General features: G+C 36.8%; 1 protein-coding gene across 3 annotated transcripts in view; it reads left to right on the top strand.

Annotated features, from left to right (window-relative positions):
* The window catches only part of MBD5 (methyl-CpG binding domain protein 5), a 477,029-nt gene that overhangs the window by 398,818 nt on the left and 56,447 nt on the right, over window positions 1-21,764 (top strand). For 2 of the 3 annotated variants that reach the window (XM_069577616.1, XM_069577617.1), the window contains 3 exons: window positions 7,316-7,489; window positions 17,657-17,767; window positions 18,051-18,329. In XM_069577616.1, coding sequence (XP_069433717.1) covers window positions 18,217-18,329 — 113 coding nt within the window. In that variant the 5' untranslated portion in view covers window positions 7,316-7,489; window positions 17,657-17,767; window positions 18,051-18,216. Of the gene's footprint in view, window positions 1-7,315; window positions 7,490-17,656; window positions 18,330-21,764 lie in introns of all 3 variants that reach the window. The other variant, XR_011254548.1, reaches the window with a different exon arrangement.

Raw genomic sequence — 21,764 nt, 5'->3', positions numbered from 1 at the left:
AACTTATTAATTTGAGATTATTTCAAACTTACCAAGAAGCTGCAGTAGTGCAAAGAACTCTATTCACACAAATCCAGCAATTAACATTTTTCCATATTTACTATATCATTCTCTCTTGCCCCACTCTATGTGAGTGTTTGTGTATGTTTTTGAGAATAGTTTGCTAGTAAATTGCGAAAATCATATAATCTGTTTTTGTTTTTCCTATGCCTATATACTCAATAAGTCAGAGGTCTGGTTCCGTCCATACTGCTGTCTTATCTGCTAACTCATGTTCTGGTGAATAATGTCACATTTTGGATTCTGCCTTAAATTTATGATTGTTGAACTCAAATTGGCTTTCACCGCTACCTATATATAGGTGACTCTTTTTTAAATATATGAACACGGGGATTTTTGGGGATATCACATTCTTGTGATGTTCTATGGAAATTTGATCAGATGATACATTATGTGTGATTTCAGTTGTTTAGAGCCGTTGAGTTTTTTTATGACCAGCTATTTTTATTTATTTACCAAATATTTACATAGTGCTTACTACTGGCTAGACACTAAGTACTTTACAAATCTTTACTTATTCAATTTGTTCAGCACTGTGTGGTAGCCGGTATGGGGTTGCACAGAGTCGGACATGACTAAAGTGACTTAGCAGCAGCAGTGTGGTAGGTATTAGTGTTACCTTCATTTTGCACTTAAGAAAATTGAAGAACAGACATGTAACTTACCCTAAGTCATACACCAAGTACTGAGCTGAAATTTTAATATCAGTAGTCTGGGTATGGAATTGGTGCTCTTAATCATGATTTCTAGGGTTTTCCTTGCAAGATTCTGCTCTTTTCCATCTTATTCAACCTCATTTTCTAAGAGGCTGGTATTAAAAGCTATGCTTTCAACTTAATTTACATGGAAATAGTCTTTCTCTTTTTTTATTTATATTTCCTTTGTTTACAAAACATTTTATTAAGTGCCTAAATGACACCAGCAAATGTTATTGACTCAGACAGCTTTGGAAACAACACAACTGATAGTCAACAGCATATGAGTCAAGTGATCAGAGCACAAGTAAACATTTGTCTGTTTTCAAATGGAAATGCTGTTTTGATTAATTCGTGATTTGTTTATGTGGAGGTCAGTTAAGAGACTTTCCTCTGTAGTTGAAATCAGGCTATGTTCTTCAAGTAAATAAAAACAAAATCACTGAAAAGTTATTCTCCATCTGACAGATGTCACTATCAGTGAATTACTACATAGGAATGAAATTGCATTTATAAATTAAGATACTTATACACCAGCAATGCTGATGTTAGAAATGTCATGGATCTCTGATACAAAAACTGTTTTCAGCTTTATGTGTGTAGAGATTCATCTAATACTAGGAAGACTGACATTCTTTTTAATTTGTTTATTTTTGGCTGTGCTGGGTCTTTGTTGCTGTGTGCAACTTTCTCTAGTTGGCACAGTGGGAGCTACTCTCTAGTTGTGGAGTACAGGCTCTAGGATGTGTCAGCGTTAGTAGTTGCTCCACACAGGCTCAGTAGTTGTGGCTCACAGGCTTATTTGCCTCACGGCATAAGGAATCTTCCCAGACGAAGGATCAAACCAGTGTCCCTTGCATTGCAAGGCAGATTCTTAACCAGTGAACCACCAGGGAAGAAGCCCTGACATATGTTTTAAAGCTGTATTTCTGATACTCCCTAGCACAAGTTCTCCACTTCAGTTCGGTCAACTCTGTTCCATGGGTATCTTATCTTGATAAACATAGATACATTGACTTCAATTGAAGTCAATCTTTATAGTCTTTCTTGCTTTTCTAGCTTACGTAGAAATGACAGCATTAGGAAGATCAGAAGAACATCTAATTCGAAGGAGGGTCTTCAGAGTTTCCCAATGTTGGACACAAATTTAAATTTTAAAATTATATAAAGTATTTTAACACTGTCATAAAAACAGCATGCCCACTCAGATGTATACCAAATTATAACACATAGACACATCATAAAACAAAAACTGTGCTGCTTGTTTATATTTTATGAACTGCTGACTAAAGCCTTACCTCTAATTTCCATGTAGATATTTAGACTTCTTAAGAGGATTATTTTTATTTTTCAGTGTTTAGCCAGCCTTTAAAAAAAAAATTGAGTCCATTGTTATATGTGTGCTTAGTTGTTCAGTTATGTCCAACTCTTTGCAACCCCACAGACTGTAGCCTGCCAGGCTTCTCTGTTATGAAATTCACCAGGCAAGAATACTGGAGTGGGTAACCATTCCCTTCTCCTGGGGATCAGACCCAGTGATTGAACCTGGGTCTCCTAATTGCAGGCAGATTCTTTACAGTCTGAGCCACCAGGGAAGCCCACCATTGTTATATATCCAAATTAAATTATGCAAACAAGAGAACAGCTACAGTGTATCTAAGTTCCATTAAAAAAATACAAATATGACTCAGAGGCATCTTTCTACCATATATCCTTATCACTCATTTACAGTTCTGCAGTGGCAAATCAGTGTGACAATATTATACTAAAGTAAGTCCTCTTGCTTAATTTAAGTTTTGGGTGGTTCTTGCCCATGTTTTCTCTTCATAATCAGAGATGTGAGTAAAGATTAGATAAGTCATTCCGTAGTGGAAACAAGATTTTCTTTACCTCTCTTCAAGCTTCTAGACCATTTTGACTGCAACAATCTTAAATATTGCCAAAGCCAAATTTGCTATTTTTTTAAAGTTACCATTTATAATAGCTTTTCTGTGATAATCACAATTGTCTCAATGTTAGAAAGCTAATAAATAATACTATAATGTGGTCTCTTTATTTATATAATGGGATTCCATTTAGATTTTTATTAGACAAAGAGAGCTACAACTAAAATAATTTGAAAACAACTGATCTAGTTCAGCCCATTAATCTTAACAAATTGAAAAATTAAAGCTCAGATTATATCTCTTGCTCAGTTATACAGCTAGAAAATTGTGGATACTAAACTTCCTGTTAGTTCGTTGTTCTTTCTAGTATTTCTTATCTCTGAGTTCCTATAGTACATTTAGTTTATACCATGCCATTTAGCATTTATTGCCATGGTTTGTATACAGGCATTCATTTATTTATTTAATAGGTAATATCTGTTTGCCAGGTACTCTTCTAGTCGATGAAGATAGTCCCTGAACCCAGAAGTTGAGCTGAAAATAAGTTAAGAAAAGTAGATTATATTCAGCCCTCGTTTGATTTTGGTTAAATAACTAGCTTGTGTATCACTGAGTGATATTATCATTTCACTGGAAACTTTTCTTTATTTATGGTTATATTGTGGGGGAGTAAAAAAGTTCTCTAGGTGAGAAAAACGAAAAAGTCAACTCAAAGCATACTATTTTTATAACAAGTACCTGATAATATCAGTATATGAAAGAATAAGGGGAATGCTGTTACATAAAAACAGCACTGTAGAATGAGATAGTAACTCTTAAGTGGGACTGGAAGAGCCATAATAGAGGAGTTCTATTCTTAAAGAAGTTTACTTTTAAAAAGTAGGGGGAAAAAACTACTTTTTTAAACTTTTAAAACTTTTTTAAAAAGTAGAGTTTCAGAAAAACATCTACTTTTCCTTTATTGACTATGTCAAAGCCTTTGACTGTGTGGATTACAGCAAACTCTGGAAAATTCTTAAAGAGATGGGAATACCAGACCACTTGACCCGACTCCTGAGAAATCTGTATGCAGGTCAAGAAGCAACAGTTAGAACTGGACATGGAACAACAGACTGGTTCCAAATTGGGAAAGGAGTATGTCAAGGCTGTATATTGTCACCCTGCTTATTTAACTTCTATGCAGAGTACATCATGCAAAATGCCAGGCACAATGAAGCACAAGCTGGAATCAAGTTCGCCAGGAGAAATATCAATAACCTCAGATACGCAGATGACACCATCCTTATGGCAGAAAGCAAAAAAGAACTAAAGAGCCTCTTGATAAAAGTGAAAGAGGAGAGTGAAAAAGTTGGCTTAAAACTCAGCATTCAGAAAACTAAGATCATGGCATCTGGTCCCATCACTTCATGGCAAATAGATGGGGAAACAATGGAAACAGTAAGAGACTTTATTTGGCAGGGGGCTCTAAAATCACTGCAGATGGTGACTGCAGCCATGGATTAAAAGACGCTTGCTTCTTGGAAGAAAAGCTATGACCAACCTAGACAGCACATTAAAAAGCAGAGATATTACTTTACCAACAAAGGTCCGTCTAGTCAAAGCTATAATTTTTCCAGTAATCACGTATGACTATGAGAGTTAGACTATAAAGAAAGTTGAGTGCCAAAAAATTGATGCTTTTGAACTGTGGTGTTGGAGAAGACTCTTGAGAGTCCCTTGGACTGCAAGGAGATCCAACCTGTCAATTCTAAAGGAAATCAGTCCTAAATATTCATTGTAAGGACTGATACTGAAGCTGAAACTCCAATACTTTGGCCACCTGATGCAAAGAATCGACTCATTGGAAAAGACCCTGATGCTGGGAAAGATTGAAGGCCAGAGGAGAAGGGGACGATAGAGGATGAGATGGTTGGATGGCATCACCGACACAACGGACTTGAGTTTGAGTAGGCTCTGGTAGTTGGTGATGGACAGGGAAGCCTGGCATGCTGAAGTCTATGGGGTCGCAAAGAGTTGGACATGACTGAGTGACTGAACTGAAACCATAATGGAAAAGAATATTCAGAAAAAGAATGTATATATGTGTAAAACTGAGTCACTTTGCTGTATAGCAGAGATTGACACAATATGGTAAATCAACTACTCTTCAATTTTTCATTTTAATTAGCAAGGGTTTTTGTCTATTATGTGTGCTAAGTCTCTTCAATCACGTCTGACTTTGTGCAGCCCCATGGAATGCAGTCTTCCAGGCTCCTCTGTCTATGGGATTCTCCAGGCAAGAATAGTGGAGTGGGTTGCCATTTCCTCCTCCAGGGCATCTTCCCAACCCAGGGATCAAACCTATGTCTCCTGTGTCTCTTGCATTGGCAGGTGGGTTCTTTACCACCAAGGCCACCTAGAAAATCCTTTGCCTGTTTTGGTGACTAATATATCCATATGTTCACAAAGCTTATTTCTGATCAGAGGAGACAGATGATATAATAGGGTAGATAGTAAAACATGTAGCATGTTATTCATAGTGATAAATACTAAGAAGAAAAAGTTAGGAAAGAGGGGAAATTAATTATTGGAGAGGAAAAGGGAAGATAAAATTATTTAATTTCTCTTGCCTTTATTTTCTCAGCTCTAGAAAAGAAAAAATAGGGGTGGTTACTTATAAGGTTGTGACAAAGATTAAATGAGCTGATATGTGTATGTATAAAGTCTCAGATGATAGAATATCAGCCAATATTATTTATACATTTGTCTAAAACAACTTTAGCACAGTAGTCATCTTATTTTCATCACTTATGGACTTCTGTTTTTAAAGGATATAGTTCCAGTTTTGAGCTACTTTATCTACAGGATAAGACTCCCTCATCCATATCTTGCTTCTTTTAGCTTCTACTTCCAATACAGTCACATCTAATATCACTTTCTTAGAGGCAAATCATCATTCTTTCGTAGTGTTTCTTCTGCAGAACAATGTTTGCTTATCTAGATGTCAGGTCATTTTCTATTTAAGTCATCGAGCAGGCGTCCAGATCTTCCTGTGGAAAATATTCGTTAATGCCTCATCACTTACATCTCAAGGTTAATAGGTCTAAGAAAATGAGACCTTTATGCTTGCTTTTCAGCTAAAAATGAGTAGAATATTGGAATTGGTATTACCAAACAAATATAAAATCTTCAGTATTAATCTTTTCACACGAAGATCATTTGCACAGATTAGTGAAAGTTTCAGGTCTCCTAGTAACCTTTCTTTGCCTGTGTAACCTCTGTGCATCTTCATATGTATCCTGCCTCCTCCTTTCCCTGAAAACTAGACTTGCCCTTTGTGTTCCTTTAGCACTCCATACCTAGCCCTATCACAACTGGTATTACTCAGTATTACAATTACCTGTTTACCTAACCTGCCCAATTCCCTATGCCCACCTCTCAGGCAGTAAGCTCCTCAGGCTGGGATGGGTGGTGGACACCGGGGAAACTAGGATCTCTTTGTGTCTGTGTCCCGAGTATCTATTATGGTGCTTTACATATAGTTGATTATCGATAAATATTTAAAACATTCAGTATAATGCCTGGAGTACCTTTAACATATCAAGATTATAGAAACTTAGTTATTTAACCTTGGTCCCACATCCCTTAATTGTTTCTTTATCTCTCTTGGCTGCTTCTTGAGGAATAGCATTGCTCAAGCATGCTGCTACCCCTGTCCTACATCGTCCCCTGTCCTCCTTTGGCCCAAAATTAAAAAGAAAAAGGAGGCCAGATATTTGGAAAGATCCCAAAGTTAGAGGAGCACCCTGTGGGGTAATTATGGTCCAGGATGTGACCCCTACTCTTCCAATTATGAAACATTGATTTTGCCATTCCTCTCAAGGTGATGGGCCTCTAGTGTCTGACACAAGCCATCCATATTTCCAAGAACTTAATTTATAAACCAGTTGATTGTTTGTTGATTGGTTTGTTTACACGGATTGAAATACTTGTATCTGATACCTGTCATAAGTTGATGATATCAAAACCTCTGTGAAATCCATCAAATAATCAGAAGATTGTTCAGTGACGATGGAAACCAAGCAAAGTGAGTTAAACTGCACCAAAGATAATTCGGTGCAGTTCCCAAGCTGAGGAACAGCCTTGTCATTGTTTCCCTGATGGCTAGGAGAAAATTGAGTAAAGGGTGATAAGGTCTCAAGTGTTTTGAAAGTGTTTACAATTTTTTTTTTTCTTATTTGCTAAAAGAAAGCACTTTTAAATGTCAGGGGGACAATGTCATGTTGTAACTCAATATTAATAATGTACAGTTTGGTTCCATGATTATTCGATTCCAACATTAAGTTCCTGAAGTAGTGGTATTGCTGACAATGGTACTAAGACAGACAGAAAGAAAAAGGATTAAAGTTGGATGAGCATTCTGTGTACCCTCTGCCTCTAACTCAACAATCACCAACGTCTGGGGGTCAAATCAACTTCACTGAGAAAGTTGACTGTGCTTGCGTTTTTAGCTGGCTTACTGGCTGGCATTCCTTCAGAAACTAATAATGCATATCCACTGAGAGTTTATCCTCTACCCTTGTGAAGAAACTGTGAAGTATAGGTTAAGTGGTCATTAAAAAAAGTAAGCTGTACCTCTTGTCGAGGGCTAGAGTCTGTGCCTCAAGCCTTACCTCAAGGTCCTTTCTATTCCAGAGTTTGGAAACCCAAGTGCCTACAGAGGCCAGGCTGGTGGGAATGAAGCAGGAAGCCACTGCAGTGAACTGGAGAGCCGAGTCCTGTCTGAAGGAGCAGCCACTGATCTGTTCCAGATAATTGTTGCAAGGCAGGAATGCTGACCTAGTGTTACCACATTGTCCAGTTTCCCAGGTAACGCAAGAAATGCAAATTTTCATATGCCTTCTGATTTAAATATTGTCAATTAATTCACTTGTATTATTATTCTTGAACTGTGTGTGTACCAAATACTGCCACTGGTGAGATTTGGCCTAGAGCCCTCTGATTGTAACTTGGTTTTATATTTTGCTCTCCAGTTCCTGTTTGTTGAATTGGAGACTTTATTTTCTACATGTTTTGCTTTTCTTCAGCATGTTCGGTAAAATATTCTATGCCCGGTTTTTGTGCTGTTGAAACTACCTGCCTCTCTAAATTGAATGTTTTGTGCGTAAGTTTTCTTTGGCTGCTACATTTTCTCTGCCACCTTCAGCATTCCAGTGAGCAGTCACATGCTAAATGGAGCCTCCTTGAGATACTTTTCATATGACACCACTAACCATCTACAGGTATTACTACTTACTCATTTCATTCCTGATGTGTAAGCTAAATAAACACAGCAAAATATCATTTATTTCATGGAACTTAGAGATTGTGTGCTTTGGGCTCCCCCATCTAGAGTTAACACAGAGACCATCTTCCTCCTCTTGCATTTTGAGAGAACTTTTCAGATAATTAATTAGACTATGGTTATCTTTAACATTTAATTATATTTGATAGAGATGTTGATTAGACTTGAGTGTTCCTAAATATTTATACATATTTAGAGACAATGTATTTGTTTCTCCAGTGGCTGAGGAGTCTTCCTATTTTCTCTTTGAGTAACCCCATTGCCAGGTGAATTGAAGAATGCTAAACATTTTTTTAAGTAAAAGAGTACATAAACATTAGCGGTTTCAATATGCTGTGCAACCCCAAAATGGACCAAAGTCATGTTTGTTTCATTCTTAGTACAGTTTTAATTTCAAAAAAGCTGATATACATTATTGTTTAATGATTCAACCTATTGAGCTACACCTTGAGTAACCAGAATACCAATCATGCACAGATAAAATGTGAAAATCACCCCTTCAACTTGCTTACTGCACTCTTAAAAAGATTATGTTAATGAAGGCAAGTATATTTTTTTATAAATAATCCTTATGAGAAACTTTACTATACTATAAAATAGCAAAAATAGCCAAGTATGTTGATGCTTAATATACAGAAGTAAATCATAAAGAAATTTTCCCTGAGAGTTCTAATGAGTTTATTATGTCCTAGATGTTCTGGTGTGACCTACTATACTTTCAGACAGTTCTCTGAATTTTTTTAAAATAACAGAATCCGTGATTATTCTCTTTTCGACTTTTAAGAAAGTAAAATGCATAGTAAGCATTTTCTTCATGTGCATACAAACCCTCACTTTCCTTCTATATTTTCAAAAGCACAAAGGGAAGCTTTACCTTAAAGTTAATTGTCTCAATTGTGTTTTCTGCGTAGTCATGTAGAATGGCAAGGGCAAAGAAAGCACTCAGTGGTGTGTAGTAATACATGTTAATTCCTGAATCTTATCAGAGAGAGTTATAAGGAGAATTCAGTTTAGACTTGGAAAGCCAAATAATGACTGGAGAAACCAGGAAGGCTTCTCTGAGGAGGTGATGTTTAAACTGAGATAAACAGAAGTTGGTTTAACGAAAAACATGAGTGTGGTGGTGAGAGATGTCATGCCAAGCAGAAAAGTAAGGGTGATAGGCTGAGGCATTTTTAGAACCAGTCAAAGGGAGAGCCTTAGTTTTTGTTTGTACTTTGTAGGTCATTCTGGTTAATGTGTTCTTTCTGACTCTCCTTTTTCTCCATGTAGAGAAATAACAGCATAATACCAGTGGGCTTCCCTGGTGGCTCAGATAGTAGAGAATCTGCCTTCAATGGGGGAGACCTGGGTTCGATCTCTGGGTTGGCAAGATCCTCTGGAGAAGGAAATGGCAACCCACTCCACTATTCTTGCCTGGAAAATTCCATGGACAGAGGAGCCTGGTGGGCTACAGTCCATGGGGTGACAAAGAGTCGGACATGACTGAAGCAACTTAGCATGCATGCACATAAATAATAATGTAGATATTTATTATGTGCTAGGTACTGGTTTACGACTTTTAGCTTATTGTACCCCCAAAGCAGAACAGTTCTATAAAATCTCCATTTTATAAGGAAAGAATATTTTTAAAACCTACCCAAAGTCACAAGGATAGAGCTACAGGACTTCCCTGCAGTCCAGAGGTTAAGATTACAAGCTCCCAAGGCAGGGGTCACAGGTTCAATCCCTGGTCAGAGAACTAATATTCCACATGATGCACAGCGTGGACAAAAATTTTTTTAAATAAAATGAACAGAAATGACTATCCTCAACAAAACTTAGAAAAAGAAGAGATAGAGCTACGTAGCATCTCAATACTGTAGTTAAGTTAAATAAAACCCTATTTAAGACTTTCAGATCACTTCCAGTGTAGTATTTGGCTGTTTGAAATAATACTGCTGATTCAGTGTGTTGGAAGACTAGGCTACGCTCCATGAAACAGCTCATCCCTGTTCCACATGGTGCTGGCTGGACTCATGTATGTGTCTGGGGCTTCAGACGGACCAGCTGGATTTCTCTCTCTCCACATGGTCTCTTATCCTCAAAGGGCCAGTTCCAGTTCTTTGTGTGACAGTGGCATTCCAAGAAGCAAGAGTGGAAGATACAAGGCCTCTTGAGGCTTAGGTCCATCCCTTGAGCTATATCACATTCTACTGATCAAAGCAAGTCACAAGGTCAGCCCAGATCCAAAGGGCAGAATAATAAATCTCATTTCCTAATGGAAGGAACTACAAGATATTTGTGGCCAATTGCAGCCTGCTACATTTAGCATTTAGTCTTTTAAAGGCTTCTGTGTGCCTAGATGTGTAAGTTGCTGAACGTTGCAAACATGAAATGGCCTGTATAAATTATCCTCCTGACCAATGATGGGCAGAGTTCAGTTTTCGTGTTACCTTGCCTCTGAGGACTGATGTCATCCTCATACACAGTTTTTGAACATTAACACTCTTCTACACTGAAAGGGCAAGGATGTTTGAAACCAGAGAGTTTTAACAATCAGGGCAGGAAAGATGTGCTTATATCCTGATAAATTTGTAAAACAAATGTAAATTCCACTGGGGTAGTTTGGGGTGAGTAAGTGCAGCCTGGCAGAGGCATTAGGTCTCTTACAAAAGATGTATCTGAGAGGTCTGTTTTGGAAAAAGTGGCTACACAGTGAAGATAAGAACCAAATGAAAATAACAACCAGAGTTAAAATGAAGCTAATTTATTGGAAGATTTTTTAAAAATGAAAGAAGATATAACTGTAAGATGAGCATGCTCATAAATAAAAATGCATAGCTTAAACAAATAGGTGAAGGTGAAACAGATGGCAAGGTTGGATGGGAGGGCTGGCTAAGTGCTATAAAGGAACTGTGTAAATTGGTATGAGGGTGAAAGATAACTGAAAGGGGCAAATATCATTTAGGGTTACCCTAACAAGCATAATTTAACTAATGGAAAGAGGATGAGTATATCCATTTATTACCCAATCAAATAATAATAATGTTGTAGTTACTCAGACATTATGCTTCAAAATGCTAATGCTCATGTTATTTCTTAATCCAGTCATATCTGTTGTTGCATGTACATATTGTTTCAGAATTTAGATAGAGAAGGTTTCTTTTCTTTTTTTTTTTTTTTACTTTATTTTGCTTTACAATACTGTATTGGTTTTGCTGTACATTGACATGAATCAGCCACGGGTGTACATGAGTTCCCAATCCTGAATCCCCCTCCCACCTCCTACCCCATATCATCTCTCTGGATCATCCCCTTGCACCAGCCCCAAGCATCCTGTATCCTGTATCAAACATAGACTGGTGATTGATTTCTTATATGATAGTATACATGTTTCAATGCCATTCTCCAAAATTATCCCACCCTCTCCCTCTCCCACAGAGTGAGGTTTCATGTGAGCCTTTTTTCTCAAGTATTGAACATGAGGCATTAATCCTTGCAAATGTCAGAATGGAAGAGATTTCCTTTTTTTGTTATTGAAGTATAGTTGACTTACTGGAGGAGACTTCTAAACTTTGAATATTTCATGAGTTAACTATAATCATTGTGTATAAAATATGTGATAATTTACACATGTTAAATATTGGTATTTTATCTAATTTACATGGTCTCATTTTGATAAATCAGTAGTTCATTCAGTATTCATTCTGTCCTACTATGCATCCAAGTAATGCCACTGAGCACAAGATTAATGTATGATTAACGTGATAAACATTTTAATAGAATTTACTCGTAGTATCACATGACTTAAAAATCAATTCATTGTTTTCACCATTAATCAAGTTTGTGACATTATTCAGAAAAATATATGATGTTTGTTGTTATTCAGAGAAATTTATGAAAAGTAGCTACTTATTTTCATGATGTCATATTCTCTGATATCTAGTCTTCTTGGTATTTTGGGTATAACTTCTAAAATATACACTTAACACTGCATAACACAGTGAGTTTATTCTTAGGTTGACAAGAATGTTGGTAAAGCAGAGAGAGAAAAAGCCGTCTATTGCCTTAGTTAGCATCATGTTGAAATACAGGTTTCATTTTTATATGGTTGCATTCATTTTAGTGGTTCCTTTATTAATCCAATCAGAGTGTGTATATAAGCTATTTAAATAAAACTCTGATGTGCTTTACAAATAAAATAAAAAGTTAGCATATTATTTTTCTTAGAAGCCCCACCATGCTTTTTCTACACAAAAATTATTATTCAGAGATTGTGAGATCATTATGGACAAAGCTAGAGCAAAAAAAAAAAAAATCCCTTGTGTTTTTTGTCAACATGCATAGTCCCTAGCTTCTATGACTTCTTTTTAAAGCTTCTCTTTCATTTCAGATGCCTGTGTTGCTAAAAACCTTACAAGTCTATATGGTAAAAATCAGAATAGAAAACTATGTTGACTAATTGGAATGTACGTTGTCTTCATCAAGTGTTTAAGCACCTCCTGTAGGCGAGGCAGTAAACCTGCTTTAATCAGGAAATGGAACTATTGGAAGAACCTAGAGAAACAAGGTCCCTGATGTAAGGAGTTAGTTTACATTCCTGTGAAGAAAGATCAACAAACAAATAAATGACCAAAAAAAAAATATCAGTTAATAAGAGGTATCAGTGAATTAACAATGTGTGGGAGAATACTTAGGATTTACAGTGTCTCTTTGGGGAGGTGACGTCTAACTTTAATTCTGAATGAAGCCAATGCAAAGAATTAAATCGGGTCACTAAAATTCAGTTCAACAAAAGCCAACTGTCATAGACTTATTTGCATATTTTGAGGGGGTTGGAAAATGAAAATGTTGGTAGAATGGTGGCAGATATTCTCCTCAGAACACATACACACCCACACACCCTACTTTTTTATTTTATTTTATTTCTGCCAGAAATGTTTGTGACATCAATTTAAATAATGTCCTGTGTGTAAGATCTCAGTGTGTGTGTGTGTGTGTGTGTGTGTGTGTAAGATCTCAGTGTGTGTCCTGTGTGTAAGATGTCCTGTGTGTACTGATCCTCAGTGTTAGTGAGACAAAAGTGCCTTTCATGTTTCCGGACATTTTAGTTTTAATCTGTGTCTTTGGGGCTTAAACCAAGTCATGTAAACAAGGTAGGTCATAATGAAATCTTCAGGAGAGGTGAAGGGAAAATGTTGTGGATATGTAGTTTTTATGTTAAATTTGAAAAAAAGGATAAACTTTAGTTTTTAATGATAAAACTATAAAAATAAAACTTTAATGAGTCTTGAATAATTGGTCTATATAGAAGATAAAGTTATCAGAATCTCAGAGGCAAATAGAATAGGCTATAATATTTAGCAAAAGAGGGCATGTATCAGTTTTCAGAAGTTTGAGATGCATGGCCTTCTCAGTAAACTATCAAAATGGCAATAGATTTATGTACAGAGATATTTGTCTCAGATTTATTTGTAACTGTGAAAATTTAGGAGAAAAATCTATTTCCACAAAAGGGAAGTAAATATTGAATGCCATAGTAAAATGCTTAAGTTGAAAATAAAGTGCAAAGTGGTAATAATTCAATATTTAAAGAAGGCACTATTATACATAGAAAAAAATTGGAATTAGCTTAGCTTTTTTCAAGAGCAATTTGGCAGTGCCTCCAAAGCTTAAATGTGCAGAACCAACATTAATATGATTGATATTCCAATAGATGAATATTTGTAAATTTATATAGTAGAATACTATTCACATGTTTAAAATGAATAAATTGGATCTATATATCTGCAGAAGAGATAGATCTGTATATGTCAACAGAGATAGCACTCAAAACAGTGTTGAATTTTAAAAAGCAAGTTGAAGAATATATATGTATAATAGTATTTATGTAAAAGTAAAAACTTTAAAATACATATAACAAAGCCAAATATTGTTTACCTATAAAAACAACCAGGAAGGATTGATTGTTGCTGTTCAGTCACTGAGTCATGTCCCACTCTTTGAGACCCCATGGAATGCAGCACACCAGGCTTCCCTGTCCCATCTGTGGGCTTCCCGAGTGGCTCCCAGAGCTTACTCAAACTCATGTCCATTGAGTCAGTGATGCCGTCCAACTATCTCATCCTCCGTCGTCCCCTTCTCCTTCTGTCCTCAATCTTTCCCAGCATCAGGGTCCTTTCCAATAAGTCAGCTCTTGGCATCAGGTGGTCAAAGTATTGGAGCTTCAGCTTCAACCTCAGTCCTTCCAATGAATATTCAGGGTTGATTTCCTTTAGGACTAACTGGTTTGATCTCTTTGCCGCCCAAGGGACTCTCTACAGACCAGAATAGGAGTGTTAGTTTTCTTTAGGCCAGAGGGGAGGGGAACAGGACTAAAAAGAGAAACTGGATGGGAGTGAGGGATAGTATTGAACTTCATCTGTAATGTTTTCTAAGTGTTTTTTTTGTTTTTTTAAATAAGCAAAGTGACAAAATGCATTGTAAATTTGGAGCGGTAGCTCATTGTTTATTAGACTCTTTCTAATGTGTGCTTTTAAAACTTTTTAAAACAATGATTGAGAGTCATCCATGTTTGCAGTGGTTATTATTTAATGGTGAGATTAGAGTTCAATTTTAATTTTAATTTTCATCACAAACATCTCTGAATTTTCCAAATTTATAAAATAAATGTTGAAGAAATCAGTCCCACTTAGAAATAAACAAATGATAATATTCGCTGGACTTCGGCTCTGTGAGGAGTTCCTAAGGCCCTTAACAATTAAGCTGCCTCTAAAATGCCAAAGTATCAGCCAAAAAAAAAAAAGAATGACCCTCCCAGGAACAAAAGGAAGAAGTAGGCCAGCCGTGGAAATGTAAAACCGGATCCTATCCTGGGAAGGGAAGCTGGTACAGAAGTCTGAGTCAGTGGGTCTCAAACTTGAGCATGCCATTGAATCACCTAGAGGGCTTGTTTGTTTGTTTGTTTTAAAAGATTGCCCTCCAGGGTTTCTGATTCAAAAAGTATGGGGTCAGTTCTGTGATTCTGCATTTGTAACAGAATCCCAGCTGTTAACAGTAATGATGGCAGTCCCAGGACCATGCTTTCAAAACTGCAGGTCTAAAACCCAGCCGTCAGATCTTTGTAGTTTTTACTGAAATATGAGGAAGATATTTGGCAGAAATCAGTCTGATGTCATTATCTGGCAGATCCACAAATTACTTAAGGGCGTGAGCCAGTCCATCTCAGGAAAGTTGGAGTCACACTCAAGAGCAGGCAAACTAAAAAGAAAGAGAAATTGGCATCAAATGATCAGAAAGCTTGAAAGTAAGGGAAATGAGAGCTAGTCCAATCTAAAGACCACAGGCCACAGAAGACTTTTCTTTAGGAAAAAGAAAGGTAATAAAATGAGCGTGAAAAAAGACTGTAAAAATCAGGTTTTCTCATCAGTGTCTGTTGCTGTTTGATCAGACTGGAAGTCCAGAATGACACAGAATTCTTTCCCATCTTTCAGTAGCACCAGGAGCTCTACTAGGCAGGAAACTCCCTGAGAACAGGGACTGTTCTTCCCTTCCTTGCTTTCTCCATCCTTTCCTGACCCCCTCCCTCCCTCTTTCTTTTCTATTCTTCCCCACTAGCAGCTTTTTTTTTTTCCCCTCAGCAGCTCTTTAGTGCCAGACATTGCCCTGGGCTTTAGATAAAGTGGTATCTTACCACCTTTGTGGAACTTCCCAGGTGGCTCAATAGTGAAGAATCAGGAGCCTCAGGAGATGAGGGTTCAATCCCTGGGTTGGGAAGATCCCCTGGAGGAGGAAACAGCATCTCACTCTAGTATTCTTGCCTGGAGAATCCCATGGATAGAGGAGCCTGAGGTTGCAGAGTCAGACACGGCTAAGCGGCTAAGCACACACACCACCTTTGTACTCCAGCACATAGCATAGGCCTCATACATAATAGCTGCTCACTAACTGTGGAATGAAACATGAATAAACACAGACATGATCAACAGGGATCATGGTTAAAGGGGCAATGAATGAGAGACAGAAATAAGGTGCTATTCCTGCAAGCAGGTCATTTCTATAAGAGGCATAGACCCAGTGGAGTGGGCCTAGCAATGTAATTAGCACCTTGAGTCACCACTGAGAATGCATTACTTGGCACCTTCCTTTATACTCCACATTTTTCCCAATAAATTTTTGCTACTTTTCCCACTGCTTGCCAGTGTTTCCCACTCCCATCCCTATGCTTCCTGACTTTCAGCTAAATTAGTATATGCTTCATTACAACACCTTTAATCTGCCTCACAGCCAAGGCAGCAAATAAGGCATATGTCTGAATACATAATGCTTTTAACTATATTCTCCTACTTTCCCAATGAAAAAATCTGAAGAAAGGTTTGGAACTTGAGTAGTTTTATGTCTGTTAACACTGTTTAATTTATTTAATTTGTTTACTGAGTCATACATGCATATATAAAACTATCTAAAATATTATTTTTTATTTAAAATTTAAACAATCTTAATACTGTGATATGAATCTTAAGTCATTTAACACAGTTTTTGAGAGCATATTACCTTTACTTTCAATTAAGTTATTTAAGATTCAGCATTTTTAATTGTGGATGATGCTGTCACCAGAAATTTTTATCAACAAACTACAAGTTCCACTCATATAACACTAGAATAGTTTTTTTCATTCATCCTTTAGTGTGCTTTCATGAGTTCCACAAGGTAATCACACACTGTGTATTAAATTGATTATAGAAAGTCTTCTTTACCACATCAGTGCTAGCAACTGTGGTATCACATTCTTCACCAGAATTAAGTACTAAATCTTTTTAAAAATTTATTTGCCATCTTTGTTTATTCACCAATTCCATTAAGATGACCTCTTGTATCATTCCACCTTAGCACTGACTGCTGCTGTTTCAGGCCAATGTGTCTTCTCCCCAGACAGTACCTTGTAACACAAAAAACGAATTAAGAGAATGCTCCATTATAGAAGGGAATTTGTAAATCTTAAGTAAAGCGATTCCCACTCTTACAGCCAAGAACAGTGGGGGAAAGTCTTCTCATACTTGGGAATGCACTGTGTGTTTATTTCCTTTTAATTTTATCTTCAAAAAATAAAGAAAAGAAACCCTCTTGTTTAGGTGAATGTAATGATTAGAAAAGTAAATCATAGGGGTTTGTAGAATTAAAGAGTAATCAAAAGTGATTGTATTAACACACAGCTTTCTAGTTGTTAGGTCACAAGAGGTAATAGATATGTTTTTATTGCCAGAAGGAGGTTGTATATATGTGTAATGCCATGGTTATGAGCCTGTCTCTAGTAATTAGAAAGCTACATGTGTTGAAGAGCCAGCAGACTAGTTGATCTGGAGTAAATAGATCAAGCTGGAAGAAGAAAAGTTGACTTTGACATGTGATTTTGACAGCAGAGGACATCAAAATGGCTTGCTACACTTACCAGTTTATTCCATTTTTAAAAGTATGCAGAGATGATATGGGGTGGGAGGTGGGAGGGGGGGTTCAGGATTGGGAACTCATGTACACCCGTGGTGGATTCATGTCAATGTATGGCAAAACCAATACAGTATTGTAAAGTAAAATAAAGTAAAAATAAAAATTTTTTTAAATAAATAAAATAAAAATAATAAAAATAAATAAGTGTGCAGCTTCTCAGTTTTTCATTATTAAATATAGTATTTACATATTTATATGTGTTTCAGGCTACCTTATTAGAATTTTGAAGACATGAAAACATCAGATGAACCAACCTGCAACATCTTGGATTCAGATTGGAAGATGAAGAGAAACTTTAAAGAATGTGGCCTATAAAGGCGGGTAGTACCTGAAAATATTAACTGACTCACACTGTAAAAATGAGACCAGTTTCTAAACAATAGAGGTTCTTTTAGTCCAACATGAAGGTTCAAGACAAAATGTTGAACTAAAAACTTACACTCCTCCCCTCTCCCACTTCAGAAAGGTACCAGCATTGCTGAATATGATTTTCTTTAGTCAGAAGCACTTGTTTTTACCCATGTAGACCATCCTTAGGAATTAAATATTGGTTATTTAATGTAGATTATAATGGGAAACTGATTTTTTCTACAATGGCAGATTTCAAGGACTTGGTTCCAAACTGAGCTGAAGCTTCCCAATGCATTTTGTACAGTCTGGGGAAAACTGTGCTGCATTGGCCATTTTTGAAGGCCACGATGCCCTGTAATACAAGGACATCATCTTATTGCTGATATCTTTGGGGAGTCCTAAGCAGACACAGAAAATGAATGGAGGCAAGGAGTGTGACGGAGGGGACAAGGATGGAGGTCTTCCAGCTATACAAGTTCCTGTGGGTTGGCAGCGTCGTGTGGATCAAAATGGAGTGCTTTACATCAGGTGAGCCCTTCCTGTTACCTGCATTATCTCCAAGTTTGCAGCCACCAAATAAAGAAGGTACAGCCTGTTCCTCTGAGAACGTAAAATATTGTGACTGGTAGCACCTCAAATCAATTTGAATAAATGATCTTTGTGCTGGAAATATTAAGTGTTTTTATTTATATTATTTTGCAATATAAAACCTACCTTAGGTTACAAGAGAGGATTTTTATGCATTATTTGTGTTTATATAAAGTGTTGCCCTGCTTATCTCTCTAACAAGGATAAAGAAAAAGATGAAGATTTCTAAAAGAAACCCATGAGCGTCATTACCACATTCGCAGGAGAATGTAAAATACTGAAAATAGACCCGATGTCTCCTGACAATATTATTGTCCTTCATAGTGCTTCCGCTGGCTACTCTGATGTAAGGTTGTGTTTTTCTCTATAGGCAGTTTCAATTACCAGTTTCTTAATGCCTGATATTAACTAAAAATAATTTACCTGTTTTTTCTGTGCAGTTTTTAATCTATTCCCTGCATATAATAATAAAAAAGAAAAAGTCATGATGGAGTCATCTCACAAGTAAAAATCATACAGATTACATGTAAATACCTGTTCTTTTAAATTTTGATGGTCTTTGTTATATTGAGCAAGTTGAATGAAATAACTGTTGGCAAGAACTTTTAGTCTTATTATTAAATAATCGGCACCTAAGTTCCTTACTTTGTAGTTTATTGGTAAATATGTGAGTAGGATACCTTAAATCTTTCTCTGTGATGTAAATTTTTAAAAAGCTATGATGAAGAGAACTTTTTAAAAGATATCACATTGCCTCATTAGATTAATTATGTTGCTTTCAGTTCATCAGTATTACTTTTATTTGTATCTCAGTTTCAGTGGAATTCTTGTTTGTGCAAAGCTTTATTTATATAAATGAGGAATTTCCCATGATACATACCCAAACAATTTCATACTATAACATCTCAGAAGTCAGTTCAGATCCTGTCCTGGATTCGTTTGTTTGGTAGAAGTTATTTCTTGAAGTAAACTTAATGGCCAGCTGAAATTCTCTTGAACGTCTTTTCTAACTTCTGTAATATGTCGGAGGTGCCCTATGTTGAAGTGAAGGGATAAGGAAGCAGGGAATGTGGAGCTCACCCCATTGAAGATTAGATGGAGAGGACACGTGGGATAACTCTCCCAAAGTGTTTCTGTTGCCAATCCTGTTGCCAAACTTCCAGGAATACTTCATCAGTGTAATGTAGCAAGATACCGGTGTTGCGTTCCTGTTTACAGTTGTTCTAGTCTGTAAGGAGCAAATATTATGTATTTACAACTAAGAGCAGTTAACTCCAAAAATCTTGATAATTTCAGTTTATTTGTTTTGATTTTGTTTTGTTTCTTCTTTCTCCCTGTGAAAGGTAAATCAGCTTTTTAGGTTGCTGAGAGTTAAGGCAAAGTAAGTCTGGAAGTCTGTCGGTTGTCTTGCTCATAACATCCCAAGTCTGAGTAGACTTAACTGTTAGTATGAGTTAGTTTGAATTCTCCCAACCCAAATCTGCACACTAGGGATTATTTTGGAAACTAACTTTGCCAGATAAGCTAAAACACCTTCAGATAAATTCAGCCCAGCATAGGTTTGATTCATGTGTATGTGTAACTGGTTAACTTACCACTTGAACGTATATAAGAGGCTAGCCCTCCTTCTATAGCTTCCTTTGCAATGTGTAGTTTGCTTATAATTTTTAGGTTAGTTTCCAGCTGTTCCTGCCTCAGGGTGGCATTGAGGCTGCACATTAAATTTCCCACCTGCTTCCAATCTTCTAAGCTTTATCTATGCCATAAGACTTCTAACTATTTTTATGTTAATTATTACTCCCAAAAGTTAATTAAAGAGCTGCAACTGAAGGAAAGAACCCAACTGACTGACTGAGAGGAAGTGTTTCTAAAGTGTCTGGAGTACTCTAATATTATAGAATTCAGGAATTCTTGTATTCAAGTTTAATTTACAGTTAAATCCTTTAGGATTCATTCATAGACTTTCTTTAACCGTAACACATAAGGCAGTTTTTTTTCACAATATTCTTGAATTCTTCACATGATAACTAGTGATTTTGTTTTATCAAAGCTACCAGACCTCCAAAAACACCTTGCTGGCCCTCCCATTGGGTGGAACTCCAATCTGTAATATGGGAATTTTATTCTTTGCATATCATCTGGAAAAAAGTGTTAGCCCAGATAAATGAATGAGTTAACAAAGTTGAAGATTTTAATTGTGATTTTTCTACATGCCTAAGTCATTTATATGGTTGTCCATAAATAAAATATGAATTGCATTCTAAAGCAGGTTTATTTATAGACACCAAACTACTACCTGTATTTTTGTAGAAGCAGAATAGTCTACACCTGTAGTGTAAAAGGTCTGTAAAAAGCAGTGTAAAAGATTGGCTGGAAAAGGTCAATCCTCATCCCAGTTTCCAAGAAGGGTAGTACCAAAGAATGTGCTAAGCATCAGACAGTCACACTTATCTCCCATGCTAGTAAGGTCATGCTTAAAATCTTGCAAGCTTGGCTTTAGCAAACCAAGAATTTCCAAATGTTAAAGCTGGGTTTAGAAAAGAAGAATTAGAGATCAAATTGCCAACATTCATTGGATTATAGAGAAAGCAAGAGAATTTCGGAAAAACCTCTATCTGTTTCATTGACTACCCTAAAGCCTTTGACTGTGGATTATGGCAAACTGGAAAGCTCTTACAGAGATGGGAACACTAGACCATCTTACCTGTCTCCTGAGAAACCTATTTACGGGTCAAGAAGCAACAGTTAGAACCCTATATGGAACAACTGATTGGTTCAAGATCAAGAAAGGAGTAGGACAGGGCTGTCTGCTGTCACCCTGTTTGTTTAACCTATATGCTGAGCACTGATGAGAAATGCCAGGCTGGATGAGTCACAAGCCGGAATCAAGATAGGCAAGAGAAATATCAGCAAGCTCAGATATGCCAATGATACCACTCTAATGGCAGAAAGCAAAGAAAAACTAAAGAGCCTCTTGATGAGGGTGAAGGAGGAGAGTGAAAGAGCCAGCTTAAGACTAAATACTAAAAAAAAAACTAAGATCATGGCATCTGCCATCATTACTTCATGGCAAATAGAAGGGGGAAAGGTGGAAGTAGTAACAGATTTCCTCTTCTTGGGCTCCAAAATCACTGCGAACGGTGACTTCAGCCATGAAATCAGAAGTTCATTGATTGCTTCTTGGCAGCAGAGTGATGACAGACTTAGACAGCGTGCTGAAAAGCAGAAACATTACTCTGCAGACAAAGATCTGTATAGTCAAGGCTGTGGTTTCCCCAGTGGTCACATACGGTTATGAGAGCTGGACCTTTAAAGAAGGCAGAATGCCAAAAAATTGATGCCCTCAAACTGTGTTGCTTGAAGACTCCTGAAAGT

This window comes from Ovis canadensis, chromosome 2, assembly GCF_042477335.2.
Source record: "Ovis canadensis isolate MfBH-ARS-UI-01 breed Bighorn chromosome 2, ARS-UI_OviCan_v2, whole genome shotgun sequence".
In the NCBI taxonomy this organism is placed as follows: Eukaryota; Metazoa; Chordata; class Mammalia; order Artiodactyla; family Bovidae; genus Ovis; species Ovis canadensis.
The sequence above is the reverse complement of the archived record's forward strand: the minus strand, read 5'-3'. Positions and strand labels throughout refer to the sequence as shown.